A 19,559-nucleotide genomic window follows, 5' to 3' on the forward strand; every position below is an offset into this window, starting at 1 on the left:
CGGGCTGCACAAATGAAAATGAATTCGGACCAAAAGAATAATGTGAAAAAGGTCGGAACAAGCCTCGAGCTATGGCTCTTGCCCGTAACGAATAATTAAACAAAATTAAGCCCTATGTGCGATGAAGTGTGCGAAAGGCCAGCGAACTTAAGCGCTCCAAGTACTTGTATTTCTGTCAGTGTATTTGCAGCCCGAGTTGCAAGCACCAGCCGCAGAAATTTAATAAGTTTTAATACAAAAGTTCGTGATGCTTCATTATGGAAATGCAAGCAGCTAACATACATAGCCACTTCTCCTCTTCGCTTCCGACTTCCCTCATTACCCTCATGTCATCGTCCTTTTCCGACTCCCCCCGGATGGTGTGTATCCCATTTACTCACATTATGTACTTGACGGATTGCAGGATGCAGGATGTTCAGGTACAGTGTGCTTTAGGATTACGAGTTTATGTAATCTTAATCAATTCTCTATTGAAAGTTCTCCAACGTGTCTCTCTCCAAAAGCCTCTCATTCGCTATTCCTTGTACAGTGCAGGCAATTCGTGAAGAGGGAAAGAGAGACACAGATGAAACTAATACTTTTAATTTTTTAGGACTTTAACACACATCTTGTGAGAGTTGCCTATATGAACTGTTTAAGATAAATTTATATGTATAGTTTCAGCTTTAAAAAATCTGTTTAAATCTCAACTAGTATAATAAATTGTAAATAATTAAGGTAGCAACTATGCTGAAACGCACTGTATCTGAACTATGTAGTTACTCGGCACTTAAGTGTGAACGTTCAGAAGTCTCCACGGCTGTTGATGTTGTAATTGCTTTTGGTCCTGCTGCTCCAAGTTAACCCACACACACATATCCCCTTCCCGTACCTCCTGTTCCATTCCTGTTTTTATATATTTTTGTTGTTTTTGTTATACAGGAGGTAAGCGGCGTCGCATTTCATGCAAATGAAGTTAACTTGCATATATGCAAATGAGATTTGCTTGTCTCTTTGCTACATTTTCCATTCGCAGCGGAATTTGTGCGTTCGGGTTTCACGCTTCTTTGAAATTATTATTATTTTTTTTTTATTTAGCCAACCAAATGATTTATGCCTAATGAATTAATTTGAAATTTCGTTATAATTAACATGAAATTTTAAGCGGTGGCAGCCAAATTCCCTATAATCCTTTACACCTACACACATGGCCAAGGGAATCCTTTCGCTTCGCACACACACACAGAGAGAGAAACAGGCATAAATCAACGCCGTGTGGGCCAAATGCGATTAGCATTTTATACCATTTAAACACTGTGGCACACAACGACTACAAAAAAAAAATGAAACAATGCAAAACAGCAACGGAGAAAAGCGGAAAACATTGTGTCAAAGCTGGTGGTGGGGTCTAACTCCCCTTCTCTGTCTCTTTCTACCCTGGTATACCTTTCTCTCTCCCTTTGGCTCTCGTTACCACTGAATGTGTGTGCATCTCCCTTCAAGCAGACCAAACACAATTACATATTACTTATATGGAAGGGAACCGACACACAGTTAGAAATGGTTCTCTACTATGGGAATGGATACGAATTGAGATTACTCTGTACCCCCCCAAAATATTATCTATTTATATTGATTGTAAAAATCCTTAAGTTCTTATCTTGGAGTTCCCTGAGAAGCTTTTAAATCAATAATCAAATAAAGAAACTAAAAGCACTTATTAATAAACCGTCTCCTAGTCTACCAATATTAAGTATACGTAGTTGTTTCGTGACATGCACTTAAAATTCCCAAGTACGAATTCCGCGACACAGATAAAGTATTTTAACCAAGAACTAGAACAAGACTATAAAGCCAGGTCTTGAAACAAAATTTTTCTATAGTTTCATATGCTTTTGGGTATAATACTCGCTTCTAAGTTAATGAGGATAAAATCATGTAAAAGCTCATCTGATAAACATAAATTATTTTTACGATAATTAAAAAGGTATTAATGACGCTTTTTTAAAACTTATTTATTATTAACTCACAGTTTATGTACTAAAAGCAATGCCAGCAAATTCCCGACCAATGTGTAATTACCTGAAAAAAATACATAAAACGAAATGATTTTTAGAGATTTATAACAACATTAATAATAATTATCTTAATAATTAACAAGATTTATATATTAAATATAATCCGTATTCCACCCACAAAAAAACACCCATTAATACATATACGAAATGGGTATAGGAATAGGAAACCCCGAGAAGAATTGGTCGAGAACAAAAAAAACATTGTGCAACAAAGCGAACAATTGTAATTTAACTGCAGTCAGACTCTAGTTGGCAGCATCAAATGGCGAATAGGAAAAGGCAAAAAGCAACAGCCAGAATTGTGCGAGCCTCAAGTGTTGTATGTAAGCGGCTTTTGTTAGGCAATTGTTTGGTTCCATGGCTTTTTTTGTTTTGTGTCGTGGTAGAGGGACACTGGGAAGGATATATGGGTGCTGGGGAAAATGAAATATCCCTACTGCACACACTTACATATACACACTCTAAAGCATAATCCACTTTGCTGAGGCAGCATCCAAAATCAAAAAATGAAAGCAAAAACAAAAACAGAAAACAACAAATAAAGAGACAAGGAAAAGCACAATAACAACAAGAAAATCCGGAAGTTACACATACGCCCTGTTGTCTGTGTCGTCTGTCTCCCTCAAACTGTAGCCCTTGGAACTGAGAGCGGTTTTGTTTTTGCTTTTGTCGCCATCCAGTTGACAAATGTCAAAGCAATGACATACAAATACACTGTAACAATTACCCAGATGAAATGCTACTAATTAAAAAACAAATCTTATTTCTAAGTAAGTCATATATATGAACTATCTTATTAAGCTTTTTGCAACGTCTCTTTATTATATTTGTATATATTGTTCTGTTCTCTCAGTGTGTTTATTCATCTCTACTATCTCCACACACAGAGGCAAATGTAAAACAGCACAAAACACTCGTTGTCACTAGTTGCAGTGTGTTTCCCGCTATTCCAATCTCCCCCCTCCCCTCCTCTCCCATCCCTGCTTCTTGGCCATTATAATGTTCGTGAAAAACTTGACACTTAATTGTCTGTCCATGTCCATGTGCGTCATGTTTTTCCTCCTCCTCGAAGCTACACTCGTTGCCAACTATGGCATCTCGTCTGGCGCCTGTTTCTGTTGTCAATTGTTGCACATTTGCATGGCAATTGGATTGGACTTGGAGTAGAGGGAACATGGTGGAGCTATCGGGTATACGGTGAGGGGAGGAGTGAGAGAAGCGTTTGGGCCAATGCCCGGTGTTCCATGAGGCGTCAAGTGAAATGAGCCGCCTCTTGGCTAAAAGCTTGTTGAGCAGGAGAAGCAGGAGCTGAACCAGCTCCTTTGGAATTCCCAGCTCTGTTTTCCACAGCACTCTAAGCAATCATAACAATAACCAGAAGCAGCAGGAAAGAAATGATTGCCTGGCCTGGAATGGGATTCACAAAAATGCAGCTTGAATGCAGGCAGAAGGATATTTTTGGATGCCTGGGAACACTTTAAAAGGAATTCAGGCTATTACAAGCATTTAAGCCATGAAGAAGGCTGTTTTTGAAATATATATATCACTCAAATATTAAGACCTTAGGATACATGAGAGCCTTGTTGGTTTAGCCAAGTTATTGATGCTGTTAGGATAATCTTTCAAATAGTATTATACTCACAATAAGTTTAAAAATATGTACATTATTCTTAGGGCAACTATTTATTAAACAAACACAGATAGATCCATGAATACATCTCATCACTTAATTAAATTTCGAATCCCGAATGAGCAAGCATTTTGCCATTACAAAACATTTTCTAAATAGCTAATTAACTTTACATCGTCAGTTAATGGAATTAAAACTAAAGCATCCGGAAATTCTATAAATTAACATGATAATACATTTCTAGAAATATATTTGATGCGCCAGCCAGCGAGGAGGGAACTGTATATTTAACTAAACTAAAACCCCAATGATTCCGCTGTTCTGCTATTTATCCCCTTGGCGGCAACACCCTGGAAAAACCCACTCCTCTTTGGGAGCGATGATGAGGTGGTGCAGCGCATCCGCCGCCAGGAGTTGCAGTGGATGAGCAGATGAACAGATGCGCAGTTGCCACAATGCCGCGGGGCATTTGTTTCGGTTGCCGGTTCTGGCTTTGGTCTGGCTCTGGTTCACTTTAGTTATTTTTGGATAGTTTGGAGATAGTTTCGGGGGTTCAGTCATTGTGGGTGGACCATGAGGTTTGCCTGGATTTTGTACTTTGCAATGGTGCCGCTAATGAAAATGAAGTCGTAAAAGGGTTTGCCACGTGGCCACTGGTATCCATTTGCTATCTGCCATTTGCTCTCCTTATTTCGGGGAATCCTTTAAGCGCCATTTAGCCTCAACGAGTGCTTTACTTAATGAACACAATGGGCGGAAGTCGGGCTGTGGAAAATCTAATGGAAAATGTTAGGGCTTCCGCTATTTTCTATCTATGTATTCGGAATCCCATTGGAGCACATAATCAGATTTTAATAGCTCCCCCAAAACGGACATAGATCAACACAAAAGCGACAAAGGACAACAGGCAACTTGCTGAATAGAGTAACAACTAAAAATCCCATTAATGAAACGATGATGATGATGATGACGACGATGAAGAAAGTTTTGCACGACCCAAAGACATAAAACAAAAATTCCCCAAAGTCACAGCCAAGCAAAACAAAAGACAAATCAACAGTGGATGCACACAGGAAGAAAAGTTCCGATTAATATAAATTAATGTTGCTTTGAAAATAAGATTTCCATGTTTAAAAGGTATATACTTTTAGTTTTGTATAATTTAAAATCATTTGTGTATATTTCGATTTGTTTTATGTCAATCCTTTATCCATTTCCTAGTTGTATCTTATGAGTAATTATTTATATTTTTCGTCCTGTGTATTAGCCAAGAAACAGGAAGTGACACAGGCAAGACTCAGCTGGAAAACGATGAGAAGCAAAAATAAAACATAAAACAAAATGCCCAAAAAATTAACGACAAATTGGGCATCATTAAAAGTAAAGAGGCACCAACGACTAGGGAATACGGCAAGGACGAGGGACACATGGGTGCCAGGAGGAGGAGGAGGAGGAGGACAAGGAACCGACCGAGAAGAGCCTGCCAAAAGCCAACAATGAAGGCAAACGCACGTTAGTAGCGATACCAAGCCAAAAAACCCCGGCAACTGACAGGCAATGAAAGAAGCTTTAAGGCCACAAGGATGCCTCCAAAATTGGTTGGAAAATGGAGAATGGAGTTCCAAGGGGGGCAGGACGTGGGGGTGTGTTTTCTGGTTGTGGGTGTGCGTATTGGGTGGGTGTGGCTACGCCAGCGGCAACACCTGGGCGCAGTCATTTGTTTGATTACAAGCCACGAGAAACGACAATGAACCCAAATTGAAGATGGCAAAGTGAAAAAGAGAGCCAGGTGGCAGCAGGAGAGGGATGATGACAGAGGTAGAGGGGGTGGTGGGGTGGTGGGGTGGTGGGGTGGTGAGAGGTGAAAGGTACCTGGAATAGACCCATCACAGCCTTGGCACCTCTCCACCCTACCCCGAAATGAAAAATATTTGTTCATTTATATTGTTAATTTAAACAAGTTGATCTAATAAAGAGAGGGGAAGGATAAGCATCCTTATGTTTTCTTACAAAACAGTTCTAAAATTAGAAGACAAGTTAATTAAGAAGTTAATTAAGAGGTATATTTAAAGTATAAGCTAACTTACGAGTTAAAAACTAAAAAATTATACTTCATTTACAAGAGTTCCGGTATCGTATTAACCGAATAAATACTAAGGCTTAGCTGGAGGAAAACGAGTTTATCTGTAAGGATATGTTTGTTCTTTTACATTTAATCATCTGTTATAATCTTGGCTTAGCTGGATTTTTCTTTCAGTGCAAACGAGCTTAGTTTCAGGCTGGGACCGCGCTTAATTGCCCGACAATGCAGCTGCCCCGTTAACACAGACACACACGCAGGCTTACACACATCCTGGCTGGAAAGATGGCTCAACCTCATTTGCGAAAACTGACAGGCGCCAACGCCAAACCCCTCCCATCCCTCGACCACTCCTCACTCCCTTTTGGCCACAAAAAAAACCCCCTGTTGCCACCATAATGACTCACTCACTCTGCGGCAACAGAGTTTACCAACTGCAGAGGCGTCGGGTTTCGGTGCTCTTTTTGGTTCGGGTTTTCTCCCCTTCATCTTTTTTTTTGTTTGGGAGGTGTGACAAGCCACCGGCTCAGCTGAGGGAAGCGTGTCCTGTATCCCATATATCCCTGGTCCCATGTAACATTCTGTTCCCTTCACTGGTTTTTTAGGGATCATTTTAATTGGTTTTCAAAGCTAAATATGAAAAATTAACATTTTTGTGGCCAGCAAAAGAAATGATGTTAAACATGGCCAACATGAGCATCTCATTAAAATTCGATTCGGCTGGTACATATACGATGTATCAAATTACCAAAATTATGAGGATTTTTGAGCAGCAAATGAGGGAATACTGATGGCAAAAGTTTATGTTCTTTTTTCGTAAACTTTAAACTTTAAAGAAAAACAAGAAAAGCTTTTAAACAACATAAAAGTTTTCCTATATTTCTAATTCTACTTTATACTTTTCCTATTTTCCAATGCTAATACTCCGACTGGATGCCGCAAAGAACATTTTAATTAAATTCAAACAAAAACCGGGGCGCAGATGCTGACATTTGAGATATTTGAAAACGACATTCGAGATATTTGCACAGCTATGAAGATATTAAAAGCAGGAAGATGGCTGATTATTATTTTAATTCATGTTATGTCATCTTTTGCTTTGGTTTTTCCTAGTTTTTTTTTTTTAATAAATTTGCTGGGGATCGTGGTCTTGGCCATTTTAATCAGCATTTTTTCACTTAGCCGCAAACATAAATTTTTCCTTGCATTTTTTTATGTTTATTTTATGCACGGATGTCCTGAAAGTGACCGCCACAGTGAAGGCTATTTACCACACCCCTCCCGCTCCCGCTCCCACCCACCTGCCACGTCCACTTGCCTTGACTGGACTCGGTACACACCGCACTTTGTTATGTCCTGTTTGCCTTTGCTCTGCTCTTCGCTTTTGTTTGCGCTTCTTGTGATTTTTCTCTCTCTGTGTGTTTAGTTGTTTTTTTTTTTGTTTTTTTTTTTTTGTTCCAGCTGCTGCTGCGGCGAAGCTGTGGCTCAGTTTTTAATCAAAACATAATGTAAAAAGGATGCAAAATACACAAGGAAAGTGGCAGGCACTAACCCAACATCCCCCACCCCCCTTGGAACCATTCTATCGTTTATTTGGCTTGTGTTCTAAAAAGTGTTTGCCCTCTTGTTGTTGGTGTTGTTGCTATTGTTGTTGTTACTGTGTCGTCCATTATTCAAAGCATAATGTCACAATAAACGTAAAAGGTGCAAAATATGGCCCAAAGGCAACAAGCAAAAGCAAGTGCCAACAATGAGAGTGCGAGAGCAATGACAGTGGGTACTGTTCAAGTCACTTTGGGGTAAAATTTACAAGAAATGAGGTACCAGGTAATATACATATGTTCACTATAAAAGCAAAATATTGTTCTTTTTGTAAGTCGAAAAGGACATATTTCTTTATTTACAATAGGAGATTTAATAAAACCTAAATATAGTAAAAATAAACAAGGTTTCTTCGAGACTAAGCCACAAAAATCAAGACAGCAGTAAGAATATATACATATTATATGTATATATGTATATATAATTATATTAGTTTTTAACCAAAAACGTATCAATACTCATTATCAATTTATATGATATATATTTATTATTTATATATATTTAGATTTACATTTATGTATTATTATAAAAACAAAACTATTTCCCCTAAAGAAAGTATTAAAGATTTTAGAAAACAATTCAATAAATTCAATTTAAGTATATTTCACTGTACTCCCAACAAGAGACCAACTGAAAGTATAACAAAAGCAACAACAACAACAACACCATAACAATAGTGACAACAAGAACAACAACAAACTCAACTTAATAACACTTTGCAGTTGTCGCTGCCCAAGGCACTCACCCCAGCTATCCCCCCTCTCCCACTCGGACCCCCCTCTCCCACTCTGACCCTCCTCTCTCCATTTTGGGGATGGGGAAGTGCATAAATTTGGAGAGCAGAGCCAAGGAAGAAGAGAAGCTTATCAGTTCCTCGACTCGCACCTTTCTCTTTGCAATTGTTGCATGCCAGTCAGTCAGTCAGTCAGTTAGTCAGTCAGTCATTCATTCAGTCAGTTAGTCAGTCAACCTGCCAGTCATTCAGTCAGTCAGTCATTCGCGTGTCCACGTTCGGGGATAAAAGCTTCAACGCAAATGACCCGCTGGCAACTTGCATCTGCATCCGACAGTTGAACGGAACTACCCAGTTCCTTTGACTACACGGAAATTGGATTTAGTTTCTTTCTGGCTTTAAAATGTATATTTAAATTTATGAAATATTTATAGGAACTATTTATGATTTCATTGCAATCATTCCGAGGAAATTCTATTTTATATAAAAAATTCTAAAATGGTAGAAAGAACTTCCATTAACATTTAAATATTTTTAAAAGAGTAATGAATGTATAATAAATGTATACTTCATTTAAATTTAAGAAAAGTGGGATTATTTTAATTAATAATAAATATATTTCTTTAAAATTTTTAATCATTAATCGTAATCTTTTTCGAAGACAATCATAGGCTTACAAATAGTTCAGTTTCCATCCAAAAAAATTACTTTAATAATGTAAGTTTTATAAAAAAAAAACACCTACCAAGAGAGATCATCTTTATTTTAGTTTTTGCTCTAAATAAAGTATTGCTAAACTAAGAAAAGAACTGTAGTCATTGACCCGTGGTAACTTCTCAGTCTTTTTGTACCTGAATTGGACCGCGTAATTTGCCTCTTGATACAGAGCTAGTCCAGACCAGTTCAAGTTGTTCCACATGTTTGTCACGTGTGGCGATTGAACCCAATTACCCTACACCACCTCCCTACAAATTGAGGAGCAGGCAGAGAGTTAGACAAAGAGAATGAACACTTCCGCCGCTAGTTTCTCTGTAAAAGTACTTTGTCTTTGTGATTTCGAAAATGTCAAAGACACTCGATGTCGATCAGTGCCCAGCCAAAGATCTTGTGTACTGCACTGAAAGAAAAACTAATGGCTAATAAAATGGGAAATGAAATGAAATAAAATGAACTTTAAAAATATAATAAATTCAGAAATCTTTTATATAAATAAAAATAATTTTATAATTAAGAAAGTTCATTTGATTTAATTTCATTTCACATTTTGTTAGCCATTAGTTTTTCTCATTAAGAAGAACTAAAGTAAAGTAAAGAATGTATGTTTAAGTATTATCAATATTCATGATTTACCTATTATTTTTGTATTATTTATGATTTTTAATTTTAGAAATCGACACTGTTTTTAATTAGAAACATCTTCTTTGTCAGCACTTTTCAGTGTTTGGACTGTAAATCAAAAAGAGGGCCAGAGGAGGGACCAACGAAAATAGGAAAAGGGGCCTGGATGCGATGCACTTGTCGTTGTCTCTCCGACCAGATTTTAATTATAGCCACCTCTACTCCGTCGGGGCGTCTGCGAAGCGGAAGTTTGTTTAGGATATTTTGGCATTGTGTGCTGCTGGCATTTTACAAGCTCACGCAGCTGCTTGCATGCGGCACCGGTGCCCATCGGAATCCTCTATGTTCTGCCCCATTTGGAGACTCTATTCCAGGCATCCAAGAGAGAGTCCATGATGCGAATTATTCAAATAGCTCTCGCGCCTTTGCCTTTTGGAGCGGGATGCATGCGGGCAGCAGCTAGACGGCTTTGGCATACAAATTAGATGCAGCGATAATCGACCATTCAGGTTGACTGCCTCGGATGCCTGACTCAGGTGAGTCAGCCACCTTGCATCATCATCACCCACCTCCACCCTACACACACACACATGGCCCTTTGCTGGGGTATCTTACCTGTCAAAGTTATTCTATCTCGAGCGATGTTTAAAGTGAATTTTTCAGTCAAAATTAATCCCTTCCTTGATATGTTTTGCCGACGTAGCTGAAACAGATAAATTGCATTTGTAGTCCTTTGCCAAAAATAAATTTTATTATATATATAAATAAAACATAAAATACAATTTAATCCTACTAAAGCAAAAACCATTTTATGGCAGGAAGAAAATATATATACAGCAAAGTGAAAATAGAAAATTTAAATAATTGGTTAAATCCTTGTAGTAACTATTAGTATGAAATATCAAATTGCTTCAAAAACGAAAATCATTTTAATTGGATAAGGTAAATTTAGCTTTTGAGTTTCATTATAGCAGAATTTGTTTTCAATTTATAAAAATCCAGTCTTTATTATACAAAACAATAAAGTTAATTTTTGTAAAAGCTCAACATGATTAGTATATTGCAAAATAAGCATAGATTAAGGTATTTCAAACTAAGCATGAAATTTAATATGAATTTATTTCCCCCCTTTACATATTATTTTGCATTTTACTTATTTTACATTTAATTTGTTAAATCGAATAATCGAATTATGAAAAGGTCTATAAAGCTTTTCTTGACATAGTTTGAGTTTAGTTCAGTTTTCAAATTTCTAAATCTCCTAATTTTCATTATGAATCACTTCATACATAATTCCAAAGGACAAATCTGGTTAAAATATTTACAAAAAATATCCTTTAGACGACCCATGTCTAGACCGACGACAACTTTTCTATGCCAAATAGCTGCAATAAGGAATGGGAAAGAAACTAGAGAGCTGCAAAAAATAAAGGCGACAGGAGTGCAAAAACTTCTGCAGCGCAATAAAAGCCGCACAGAAATCAAAAATCAACAGTGGAAGCTTGCGGCACGGCCAGGCCAACCCCACGAGACAAGAGCAGCAGCAGCAACAGCAGCCAGGGACTCACCCCTGAGAAGCACCCACCTAGAGGAAAGCCGTGCAACCACCCACCGCCCACTTGGGGGTGGCAGTTTGGCTATTTGCCTTTTGCGAAGGACGCAGGAAGCGGAAGGACAACGAGCGAGAGAGTATCGCGTCTGGATCAGGAATTGCAGACGGGCCTAATGGGATAAAGTACGTGTAGCACACGAGCATAGTTACAGTCCATACTCAATAGCATGAACTAATCAAAGTTAAGTTTAGTGTATATTGTAAACCTTTTTTTTATTATAAATATTTTTAATTGATTGTAGATTTAAAGGGATTAATTTTAAAGTATTTTTGTATTTTGAATTTTGGTTCCCTAGAAACCTCTCAATATTTTAAGATTTGCAGTAGGTGAGTAACTCTTCGTGATTTAAGGAATCTTATTAATGTCATAAAAAAGCCTTTCCTCTCCGGAGGCTTCACTGTACGTCTGCACAGCCAGACAAATGACAAATTTTATGATGGCACAGGAATAATCCGAAGCGAATAAAGATGCATAAATAAAGAAACAAAAACCCGCGAAAGGATGTACGGCAAGTAGTAGTGCTCGGTGTACAAAAATTTGAATTTCCACTTCATCGAAATTCGATGGTTTGAAATAACCCCACATACAGCCATACACACCCCCAAACCACACGCACACACACACACACACTCCCGCGTAGACAGGCGCCAAATGGGGGGTGGAAAACCGGCTTGTTTTGCCGGCGAATATGCGTAAAATAACGGCAGTCGCGAGTCAATATCCTGATTTCACTTACCGGCGTATTTGCGACTGTCTGATAAACGGTAAACCACAATATGGCAGACTTTACTTTGGTTTTTGCTTTGCTTTTGTCTCACTTTGCATTTAATTTGATAATTTTTCCTCTATATCAGCATTAGTTGCTTCAAATATTGTAGCATAGCTTTGCGGGTAAACGCACACAACGACGCACACGCGCACACACACGCAGAGCTGAAGTCCCGTTCAAAAAGTGCCGAACTCGCGCCCGAACACATCCGACTTCGTTGAACGGTGAAAATAATGTGACTGTGTTGAGTGATTTGGGGAGTATCTATATGGGCAGTGCTGCCACTTTCGCTTATTTCTGGCTAGATATAGCTTATTTGGCGGATCAAGAAACTTAATTATTTATTATGGAATAAACACGTCGATTCCAACAATTACATTTTAAATAAATACTTATCATTAATTACAGGTTTTAGGTTTGTTTTGTTTATAATAATAAAAACAATAGCTTTTTCTGCCGTCTTAATTAAATTAAAATAAAAAAAACTCCACATAAAAAATAATATAATAATCAAATCAGCGAAAAGAGAAAGAAGAAAGTAAAGCGTTGCCGGATCAAAATATTAAACAGCTGTGATTTTGCAAGCGAAATAAATTAATCGTATATTAGATTATAGCCTATTGAAGAATCATTGCACACATGGATCAGTTTTCTGGGCGGCAAGAAAAGGTTAAAATTAATTAATTTCGTGTATATTTTGGATCGTAGGGTTTATTATTAGTATTTAGAAGTATTTAAAAAAAAGGCAACTACTACCCTGTATGGTATTTTTAATCGGCCAATTCACGGTAACACTGATTTTTCAACGGGAGAGCAGCCACACTGTTCCGCAGGATTTCAACCACAAACAAAACGCGCAATTTCCTTGAGATATTGATCATTTCCTATTTCCCTTGCTCCGCGATGACGGAAGTGCCGCCGAAGAAGCGAAACGCTTGCGTCATAGTGCTGGGCGACATTGGGCGTAGCCCACGTATGCAGTACCATGCCCAGAGCCTGCTGGAGGAGAACTACCACGTGGACATCATAGGCTACCTGGAGACGAGGCCTCTGGAGGCACTTACTCAGCAGCCACGGTGCCGCATCCACGAACTGACTGCAGTGCCAGTGACCAACCTCACGCCCAAGCTGCGGCTGCTCTTTAAGGCCTTTTGGCAGACGCTCAGTCTCTTGATGGCCCTTATCTCCATACGGAGACCCAGCTTCCTGCTCGTCCAGAATCCGCCCGGCATTCCCACGCTGATTGTGTGCTACCTGTACTGCGCCCTCACACGGACTAAGCTGGCCATTGATTGGCACAACTACACCTACACAGTGCTGGCCCTGGGCATGTCTGGCGGAGAGAAAAGTCCACTGATCCGATTGGTGCGGCGTCTAGAGCGCTACTTTGGCTCCAAAGCGCACACTCACTTCTGTGTGACGCGGGCGATGCAGGAGGACCTCCAGGAAAACTGGAAGATTGGGTAAGTATTGTTAATTCACACATAGTTGAAAACCTCTTTATATTCTCTATATTATTTTAGGCCCGTAAACGTTCTCTATGATCGAGCGCCCACGCAGTTCCACCCCATTGATCTGCCCCAGAAGCACGAGCTGTTTCTAAAGCTCGCCAAAGATTATCCGCAATTCCAAAGCACGGGTAACAACCAGTCCGATGTGGTGGAGGCCACAGCACTTACCCAAAAGATGGCCAATGGTGGCGTGCAGTACAAGCCTCAGCGCCATGCTGTTTTAGTATCCAGCACAAGCTGGACGCAGGACGAGGACTTTGGGATCCTCTTGAAGGCCCTGCAATCGTACGAAGAGACCGCGCAAGCCGAGCCATTAGTGTATCCCTTGCTGCTGTGCATCATTACAGGGAAGGGGCCGCAAAAAGAGCATTATGCTGCGGAGATCGCCCGGTTGCAGTGGAAAAAGGTTTCTGTGATCACGCCATGGCTGGAGATCGAAGATTATCCCACTGTGCTGGCCAGCGCCGATCTCGGAGTGTGCCTTCACTGGAGCACCAGTGGCCTTGATCTACCCATGAAGGTGGTGGACATGTTCGGCAGCGGCCTGCCCGTATGCGCCTATGATTTCAAATGGTAAGTTCTATTTTATGCACCTTATCATTCATAGAGCAAATAATCAAATATTTGTAAAGATAAGTCAGAAATGAAAGTTACATAAGATTATATTCATATGTCATATACACACAATTCACACCTTGCTCTTACCTCTTAAACTTCTTTTCAGCTTGAACGAGCTGGTGAAGCACGGCGAGAATGGCTTCGTGTTTGCAGACCACATTCAGCTGGCCGAACAGCTACGCATTTGGTTCGAACACTTCCCGAAAAACCCAAGCATTTTGGAGACGAGAGCTGGCTTCCAGCGCAGCCTGCAACAGTTCCAGCAGCTGCGATGGCGGGAGAGTTGGAGTCTGATTGCGGCACCCGTACTGGAGGCACTTCTCTAAGGCATTTTGTGTTTATTTAGAAAAAAAGAGTATGACAATTAAACGCTAAGACAGACTTTCTTTGATTGCTTATCGCTTTTGTCGATCCATTAAGATCAAGGCCGAGGGTTCTCGGGTTTCATAACTGTTGTGCCCGTTTTTCGATTAAAGCTGTCTTTGTGCTTGTTCCTGTTGAATGCTGTTCTGCAACTCCTACAATTCCTTCCTGCAGAGCGAGCAGAATTTAGCTCCACTATTGATTAACTGCTCGTAGCAATCTTGATGCATAGCGTGATTGCAACGAAGGAACACCATGTCATTCCTATCCAGAGGGTCCAGGCAGATAGGGCAATTGTCGCCGGGCAAGCTGGGATTTACAGTCTTGCTGCAAAGTGGACAGTTCCTGCGGATATATCGATATTCCTCGAAGCACCCCTTGTGCAGGGCATGCCTGCACTCCATCCTCTGCATGTCCTCCTCCAGCATCTCCTCAAGGCACACGGAGCACTTGTCGCCCGGCCGGCTACAATTAAATAATGACTGTATTCATTTGCTGTTGGATGGTACCGATAAAAGAACGAACCTGTAGCGCTCCTGCTGTTGGGTTAAGTTCCGTCGCAATATTTTGGTGTTATGGAATTCCCCAGCATCATCGTCCTCATCGTTGCGTCGGCGTTGGCGATAAGGCGGCGTTTGCTGGTAAGTGGGTTGGTTGAAGTAGATAGCAGCGGCGGCCGACACCAACACGACTCCTAGTCCAATTAATATGTTAAGATAAACCATTTTTTACAGGTAAAGGCGGAACAAGGAATTGAATAACAAGCGCCACACAAATCAAGGAGCAAAGGGTTTTCAGAAAATCCCCAAAAATTGTTTTTACTTCAATGCGACCGCAGACTGTCAACTAAAAAATCCAGAGTTTTAGTTTTTTGGTATTCTTTTAGTGTAGTTTGATTTTCGAATGTTCATAGTAATTTTCATCATGAAACTAAATGCTTCGCTTATCCAGGGATATTATTATCTGCTAAACTACTATAATCTTTTAGTGTCCCTTTCAAGATCACACGAAAATAAACTTTTTTTTTTTAATAAAAATACTAAAAGCCGGCTGCTGGCAGTACAAGCTACAAAGCCATTATAAGCGGTATTTGAAAAACTTTCTTCGCTCGGTCACATTTATTTTCAGCTTTGCGGAAGACAGTTTGATGAAGTTTAAAACAAATATTTAGAGATTCTGGGGATAACGAAAAGCCTGGCGTGGAAAATCGGCTATCAACATTGGCGTCTTACTTCACACAGAGTGCAACATTGATTTCTTTTTGAACTTGAAGCGCCGCCGTCCGCTTCTCCACCCACCGAGCACACACACACACAAACACCCCGACGAAAAACAATTTTCCGAAGGCAATTAAATAGCGTTGGAAGCTGATAAAGAGCGATTGATATGGCGGAACGCGAGCGCAGCATTCACGAGATGCTGAAAGATGCGCCCTCGCTGAACGACAGCTGCGGAGCGGTGCACACGGGCACCGAAGGCGGCAGCATGGTCATTGGGAGCTCCAGTAGCCACAGTATTATCGGCAGCGGCGGCAGCGTTGGCCCCTTCAGTGCCCCAAATAGTTTGCCATTGCGAAACCACTCAGGTGAGCCACTGGCATATCAGTGTTCCCGGCCAGACCATATCTGACTCATAGCATAAATCGATTCCCCACACAGCACCCACCACACCGATGTCGCCGATAAGCCCGCCGTCTGGCAATGGCACCCTCAGCCCGACGGATAGCGGGAGCGGCAGCCTCATACGCACAAGCGCTTCCAAGATCGACAGCATCAAGAATTGGAGCATATCCACATACAAGTGCACGCGCCAGATAATGCTGGAGAAGCTGGGCAAGTCACAGCGCACGGTGGACTCTGAGCTAGAGGCTCAGATCGAGCAGCTGCGCGAGACGCAGCGCAAGTATTTGTCCATTTTGCGGCTAACGCGAGCCTTCAGCTCGCACTTCCAGCATGTGGTCGTCACCCAACACGCGTTGGCCGACTCCTTTGCCGATCTGGCGCAGAAGAACCCAGAGCTGCAGAAGGAGTTTACCTGCAACTCTGAGACGCAGCGTAACCTGACCAAGAATGGGGAACTGCTGCTAAATGCGCTCAACTTTTTCATATCGTCGGTGAACACGTTGTGCAACAAGACAATCGACGACACTCTGCTGACGATACGACAGTATGAAACAGCCAGGTAGGGAGGAAGCTTAGCAGTTGCATTTAACAGAACAAGTTCCACACACACAAATTAGCACACAACTCCGACTCTCTCTGTATATATAAATCTCTGTACCTCAGAATCGAATTTGATGCCTACCGCATGGACTTGGAGAACACGAAGCCGGAACTGACGCCCTCGGCCACAGCTCTGGAGGAGACTCAGCGCAGCTATGCGCAGCACAAGGAGCAGTACGAGAAACTCCGCTCTGACGTGGCCGTTAAAATGCAATTTCTCGACGAAAATCGCGTAAGCTTGGCTCATTTAAAGGAACTCAAAGAAATCATATCCAAAATAATACTCCCAATAGATTAAAGTGATGCACAAGCAACTGATCTTGCTGCATAATGCCATTGCAGCGTACTTTTCCGGCAATGCCATAGCCCTGGAAAGCACTCTGAAGCAGTTCAATATCAAGGTGAGTATAAATCAACATTGACATTGGGTAAAAAACTAAATGAAATTGCAATCCGTAAAGCTTAAGTCACCTAATGCCGCCACCGGATCTTGGCTGGAACAGTAGTGGTATCTGACTATCCAACACTCGAAGAACCCTTTCAGGCGGCATCTAAACGCATCTAATTGGAGGAGCAGTTGCCTCTTCTCCTCCGCTCACTTGCTGAACGAGCACGCTCTCTAAAAGAAATCCAAAGCTAAGAAAGTCCAAGCCCAGGCATGCACTCTGGATGCTACACGAACAACAATATTTACGAGCTAAGTTAAAGTCGAATTCCTAAGCCGTAAGCAGAAAGTGGCAACTGTGTATGTTATATACATATATATATATATTTTTCCAGCCGCTTTCCACTGTATGTAACTCTGTACTACTCACATTTCCACACACCAGTTGGTCTGCCATAGTTCCTTTGATTTGTGTTTCGAAATTGTAACTTCATTTTAATTTCGGGATCATATTGGTGGGTGCACGCATACGCTTTACGCGTAAATCGAAAAGTGCTCAGTGCAATATACCTTTAAATTACAATCGCTTTTAGTTCTAGATATTGTACAATATATAAATCATTTGTATCACACAAACGACGAAATCCATAACAAATTGTAATGTTTCCGCGAGCTTAAATAATTTGAACTCATTGTTTTACTAGTCAACGTATTATTTACACTAAAACAAAGTCTATATATAAAATTATATAAATAAAAACTATTTAATTACACCAATTGCCTCTGTACTTTTAGTTCTTCTCAAGCTTTAGGTCGCTAAGCTTCTCGTTAAGTGTCGTCTCCTCGTCTTCCTCTGCCTTAAACATTTCCTAAAAAATCAGAACTCAGTGGAATATTCCAAGCGAAAAGGCGGGATGGCGTCACTTACCGGATCGTAAATGACCTTAACTATCAATGAGCAGCTGGGACAGGTGGCCACCTCCTCGCCCTCGATAAGCTCCTCCTGTGGGAGTGGAAAATTATCAAATTACGGGCAAGTCCGGAAATGTTGCGTATACGCGTCTTAGTTACCTTGGAGATCTGAAATCGATCGCCGCAGGGACACGGATAATAGTACATCTCCTCCTCCTCGTCGTACTCGAAGTCCTCGATTTCCACCTCGTCGTGATAGATGCTCATAACGTGCTTATCGCCTTGCTCCTGGTTGTGTCAAATCATTGGCTATACCGCGGCGGATTGCAATGAGTCTCCAGAATCCACGCCAAACAACAGGGCACGTTGTGTTGCGGGGCTGCCAACTTGCTGCACAGAACAGCTGATCGAGCGACGCGTCGTTTTGTAAACAATCGAAACATTTTGTATTCCATTTTATTGTTAGCCGGCTCACAGTTGTGAAATACACTCAGTATTGGAAAATCACTTGAAATAATTAAATACTGGTTATAGTTCCAGCGAAATGGCCAGCAAAAATTTCAGTGACATCAATCTATACGATCTCTTGGGCATTTCCATTGAAGCTGAACAAAATGAAATACGAAAGGCGTATCGTAAGCGAGCCCTCGATTGCCATCCGGACAAGAATCCTGACAATCCGCAAGCAGCCGAACGCTTCCATGAGCTGTCCAAGGCGTTGGAGATACTTACAGATGAGTCCGCCCGCGCTGCCTATGACAAGGTTCTGAAAGCCAAGAAGGCGGCGGAACTGAGAAGTCGGCAGTTGGACAGCAAACGCCAGAAACTGAAGCAGGAGCTGGAGCAACGCGAGCGGGAGGCTCTACACAAGCTACAGAAGAGCCAGCCCTACAGCACGGTAGCCCGAAGCGATGAAGAGCTGCTGCAGGATCAGATCGAGCGCCTGAGGAGAGAGGGATCCCGTCTGCTAGAGGAGGAACAGCGTGCGATGCGGGAGCAACTGCAACGCAGCCATGCGGAGCATCAAAAACAGCAGCAACAGCCAACCAAATTTGATTCCGCCCAGCATCGCATCAAGATTAAGTGGAAGGCCGACCCCGGTCAGGATTACACGCAGGAGCAGCTTCTCAAGTACCTCAAGAAGTACGGCGAAGTGGTTGCCCTGGTGGTGAACAGCAAGCGGCGTGGCCGCGCCATGGTAGAGCTGGGCACCCGTGAGGCCTGCGATATGGTGCTGGCCTACGAGAAGGGCGATCCCGCAAAGCCTCTGCAGTTCGAGTGGGTTACACCGCCGGCGGCAGATCAGCCGAGACAAAAGTCATCCGACGCTGGAAGCACAGCATCCGCTAGAGATTACGAAGACCTCGTTATGAGAAAGATGAGACAGGCCGAGGAGCGAAAGCGACTAATTGACCAGATGATGAAGGATGAGAAGGACAACGAATGAACTTGTTGGGTCCAAATACTATTTGAATCGCTACAAATGAAGTTTATGATTAAGCTTAAATGAAAGCCACTACTTTATTTATTTTGAGAACTAAGATGGGACTATTATTTAAATAAGTAATTTGTTAAAATATATAAATTATGTACAAAGACAACAATTCATATTATTATGAAATTTCATTTTATATATGTTTCTGTATAAAATGTTTAGAACTGAAATCAACTAAATTTAAAGGCTTTTAAATAAAAGCAATGAAAAATGTAGCAAAAAAACGTAAAT

At 41.1% G+C, this 19,559-nt stretch overlaps 5 protein-coding genes and 1 long non-coding RNA gene across 7 annotated transcripts in view; 3 read left to right on the forward strand and 3 right to left on the reverse strand.

Annotated features, from left to right (window-relative positions):
* The window catches only part of LOC147645019 (uncharacterized), a 31,729-nt gene extending 21,585 nt beyond the window's left edge, over positions 1 to 10,144 (reverse strand). Inside the window, exon 1 of the long non-coding RNA XR_015271854.1 lies at positions 10,056 to 10,144. This is a non-coding gene — a long non-coding RNA (uncharacterized LOC147645019). The remainder of the gene's footprint in view (positions 1 to 10,055) is intronic.
* Positions 10,145 to 12,360: 2,216 nt separating this feature from the next.
* On the forward strand, positions 12,361 to 14,332 carry Alg1 (ALG1, chitobiosyldiphosphodolichol beta-mannosyltransferase). Its single transcript, XM_020960198.2, has 3 exons — positions 12,361 to 13,285; positions 13,346 to 13,906; positions 14,058 to 14,332. The coding sequence occupies exons 1-3, from the start codon at positions 12,726 to 12,728 to the stop codon at positions 14,275 to 14,277; spliced, it is 1,341 nt and encodes a 446-aa protein (XP_020815857.2). The 5' UTR covers positions 12,361 to 12,725; the 3' UTR covers positions 14,278 to 14,332.
* LOC110189949 (RING finger and CHY zinc finger domain-containing protein 1) lies at positions 14,275 to 15,163 on the reverse strand. The gene is made up of 2 exons (XM_020960240.2): positions 14,840 to 15,163; positions 14,275 to 14,779 (listed from the first exon to the last, which is right to left on the reverse strand). The coding sequence occupies exons 1-2, from the start codon at positions 15,037 to 15,039 to the stop codon at positions 14,470 to 14,472; spliced, it is 510 nt and encodes a 169-aa protein (XP_020815899.2). The 5' UTR covers positions 15,040 to 15,163; the 3' UTR covers positions 14,275 to 14,469.
* Positions 15,164 to 15,287: 124 nt separating this feature from the next.
* Arfip (ADP ribosylation factor interacting protein arfaptin) lies at positions 15,288 to 17,698 on the forward strand. Of its 2 annotated transcripts, XR_002319980.2 has the most exons (6): positions 15,400 to 15,899; positions 15,973 to 16,495; positions 16,600 to 16,768; positions 16,830 to 16,937; positions 16,998 to 17,259; positions 17,317 to 17,698. XR_002319980.2 is itself a non-coding variant. In XM_020960211.2 (5 exons), the coding sequence occupies exons 1-5, from the start codon at positions 15,701 to 15,703 to the stop codon at positions 17,040 to 17,042; spliced, it is 1,044 nt and encodes a 347-aa protein (XP_020815870.2). In that variant the 5' UTR covers positions 15,288 to 15,700; the 3' UTR covers positions 17,043 to 17,698. The 2 variants fall into 2 exon arrangements, 1 of the variants encoding a protein (XP_020815870.2); XM_020960211.2 differs by having other exon boundaries at positions 15,288 to 15,899; positions 16,998 to 17,698.
* Positions 17,617 to 18,229, reverse strand: Dph3 (Diphthamide biosynthesis 3). The gene is made up of 3 exons (XM_020960250.2): positions 17,993 to 18,229; positions 17,850 to 17,924; positions 17,617 to 17,790 (listed from the first exon to the last, which is right to left on the reverse strand). Exons 1-3 carry the CDS (start codon positions 18,098 to 18,100, stop codon positions 17,713 to 17,715), a joined length of 261 nt encoding a protein of 86 aa, XP_020815909.1. The 5' UTR covers positions 18,101 to 18,229; the 3' UTR covers positions 17,617 to 17,712.
* On the forward strand, positions 18,207 to 19,552 carry LOC110189938 (dnaJ homolog subfamily C member 17). The gene has a single exon (XM_020960227.2). The coding sequence runs from the start codon at positions 18,378 to 18,380 to the stop codon at positions 19,278 to 19,280; it is 903 nt and encodes a 300-aa protein (XP_020815886.2). The 5' UTR covers positions 18,207 to 18,377; the 3' UTR covers positions 19,281 to 19,552.
* The last annotated feature ends 7 nt before the right edge of the window (positions 19,553 to 19,559 follow it).

Source organism: Drosophila serrata, unplaced genomic scaffold (assembly GCF_035046125.1).
Source record: "Drosophila serrata isolate PLE 108 unplaced genomic scaffold, ASM3504612v1 contig_32, whole genome shotgun sequence".
NCBI lineage: Eukaryota > Metazoa > Arthropoda > Insecta > Diptera > Drosophilidae > Drosophila > Drosophila serrata.

Bases quoted from the DNA above. Each gene is read 5' to 3' on its own strand.
- Alg1 (XM_020960198.2), top strand. From the start codon at position 12,726: ATGACGGAAGTGCCGCCGAAGAAGCGAAACGCTTGCGTCATAGTGCTG. The intron at 13,286-13,345 runs GTAAGTATTGTT...ATATTATTTTAG, and splicing joins CAGGAAAACTGGAAGATTGG to GCCCGTAAACGTTCTCTATG. The intron at 13,907-14,057 runs GTAAGTTCTATT...ACTTCTTTTCAG, and splicing joins TGCGCCTATGATTTCAAATG to CTTGAACGAGCTGGTGAAGC.
- LOC110189949 (XM_020960240.2), bottom strand. From the start codon at position 15,039: ATGGTTTATCTTAACATATTAATTGGACTAGGAGTCGTGTTGGTGTCG. The intron at 14,780-14,839 runs GTTCGTTCTTTT...ATTTAATTGTAG, and splicing joins CAACAGCAGGAGCGCTACAG to CCGGCCGGGCGACAAGTGCT.
- Arfip (XM_020960211.2), top strand. From the start codon at position 15,701: ATGGCGGAACGCGAGCGCAGCATTCACGAGATGCTGAAAGATGCGCCC. The intron at 16,496-16,599 runs GTAGGGAGGAAG...TCTGTACCTCAG, and splicing joins CGACAGTATGAAACAGCCAG to AATCGAATTTGATGCCTACC. The intron at 16,769-16,829 runs GTAAGCTTGGCT...TACTCCCAATAG, and splicing joins AATTTCTCGACGAAAATCGC to ATTAAAGTGATGCACAAGCA.
- Dph3 (XM_020960250.2), bottom strand. From the start codon at position 18,100: ATGAGCATCTATCACGACGAGGTGGAAATCGAGGACTTCGAGTACGAC. The intron at 17,925-17,992 runs GTAACTAAGACG...CCACTCCCACAG, and splicing joins ATCGATTTCAGATCTCCAAG to GAGGAGCTTATCGAGGGCGA. The intron at 17,791-17,849 runs GTAAGTGACGCC...CTGATTTTTTAG, and splicing joins TTAAGGTCATTTACGATCCG to GAAATGTTTAAGGCAGAGGA.
- LOC110189938 (XM_020960227.2), top strand. From the start codon at position 18,378: ATGGCCAGCAAAAATTTCAGTGACATCAATCTATACGATCTCTTGGGC.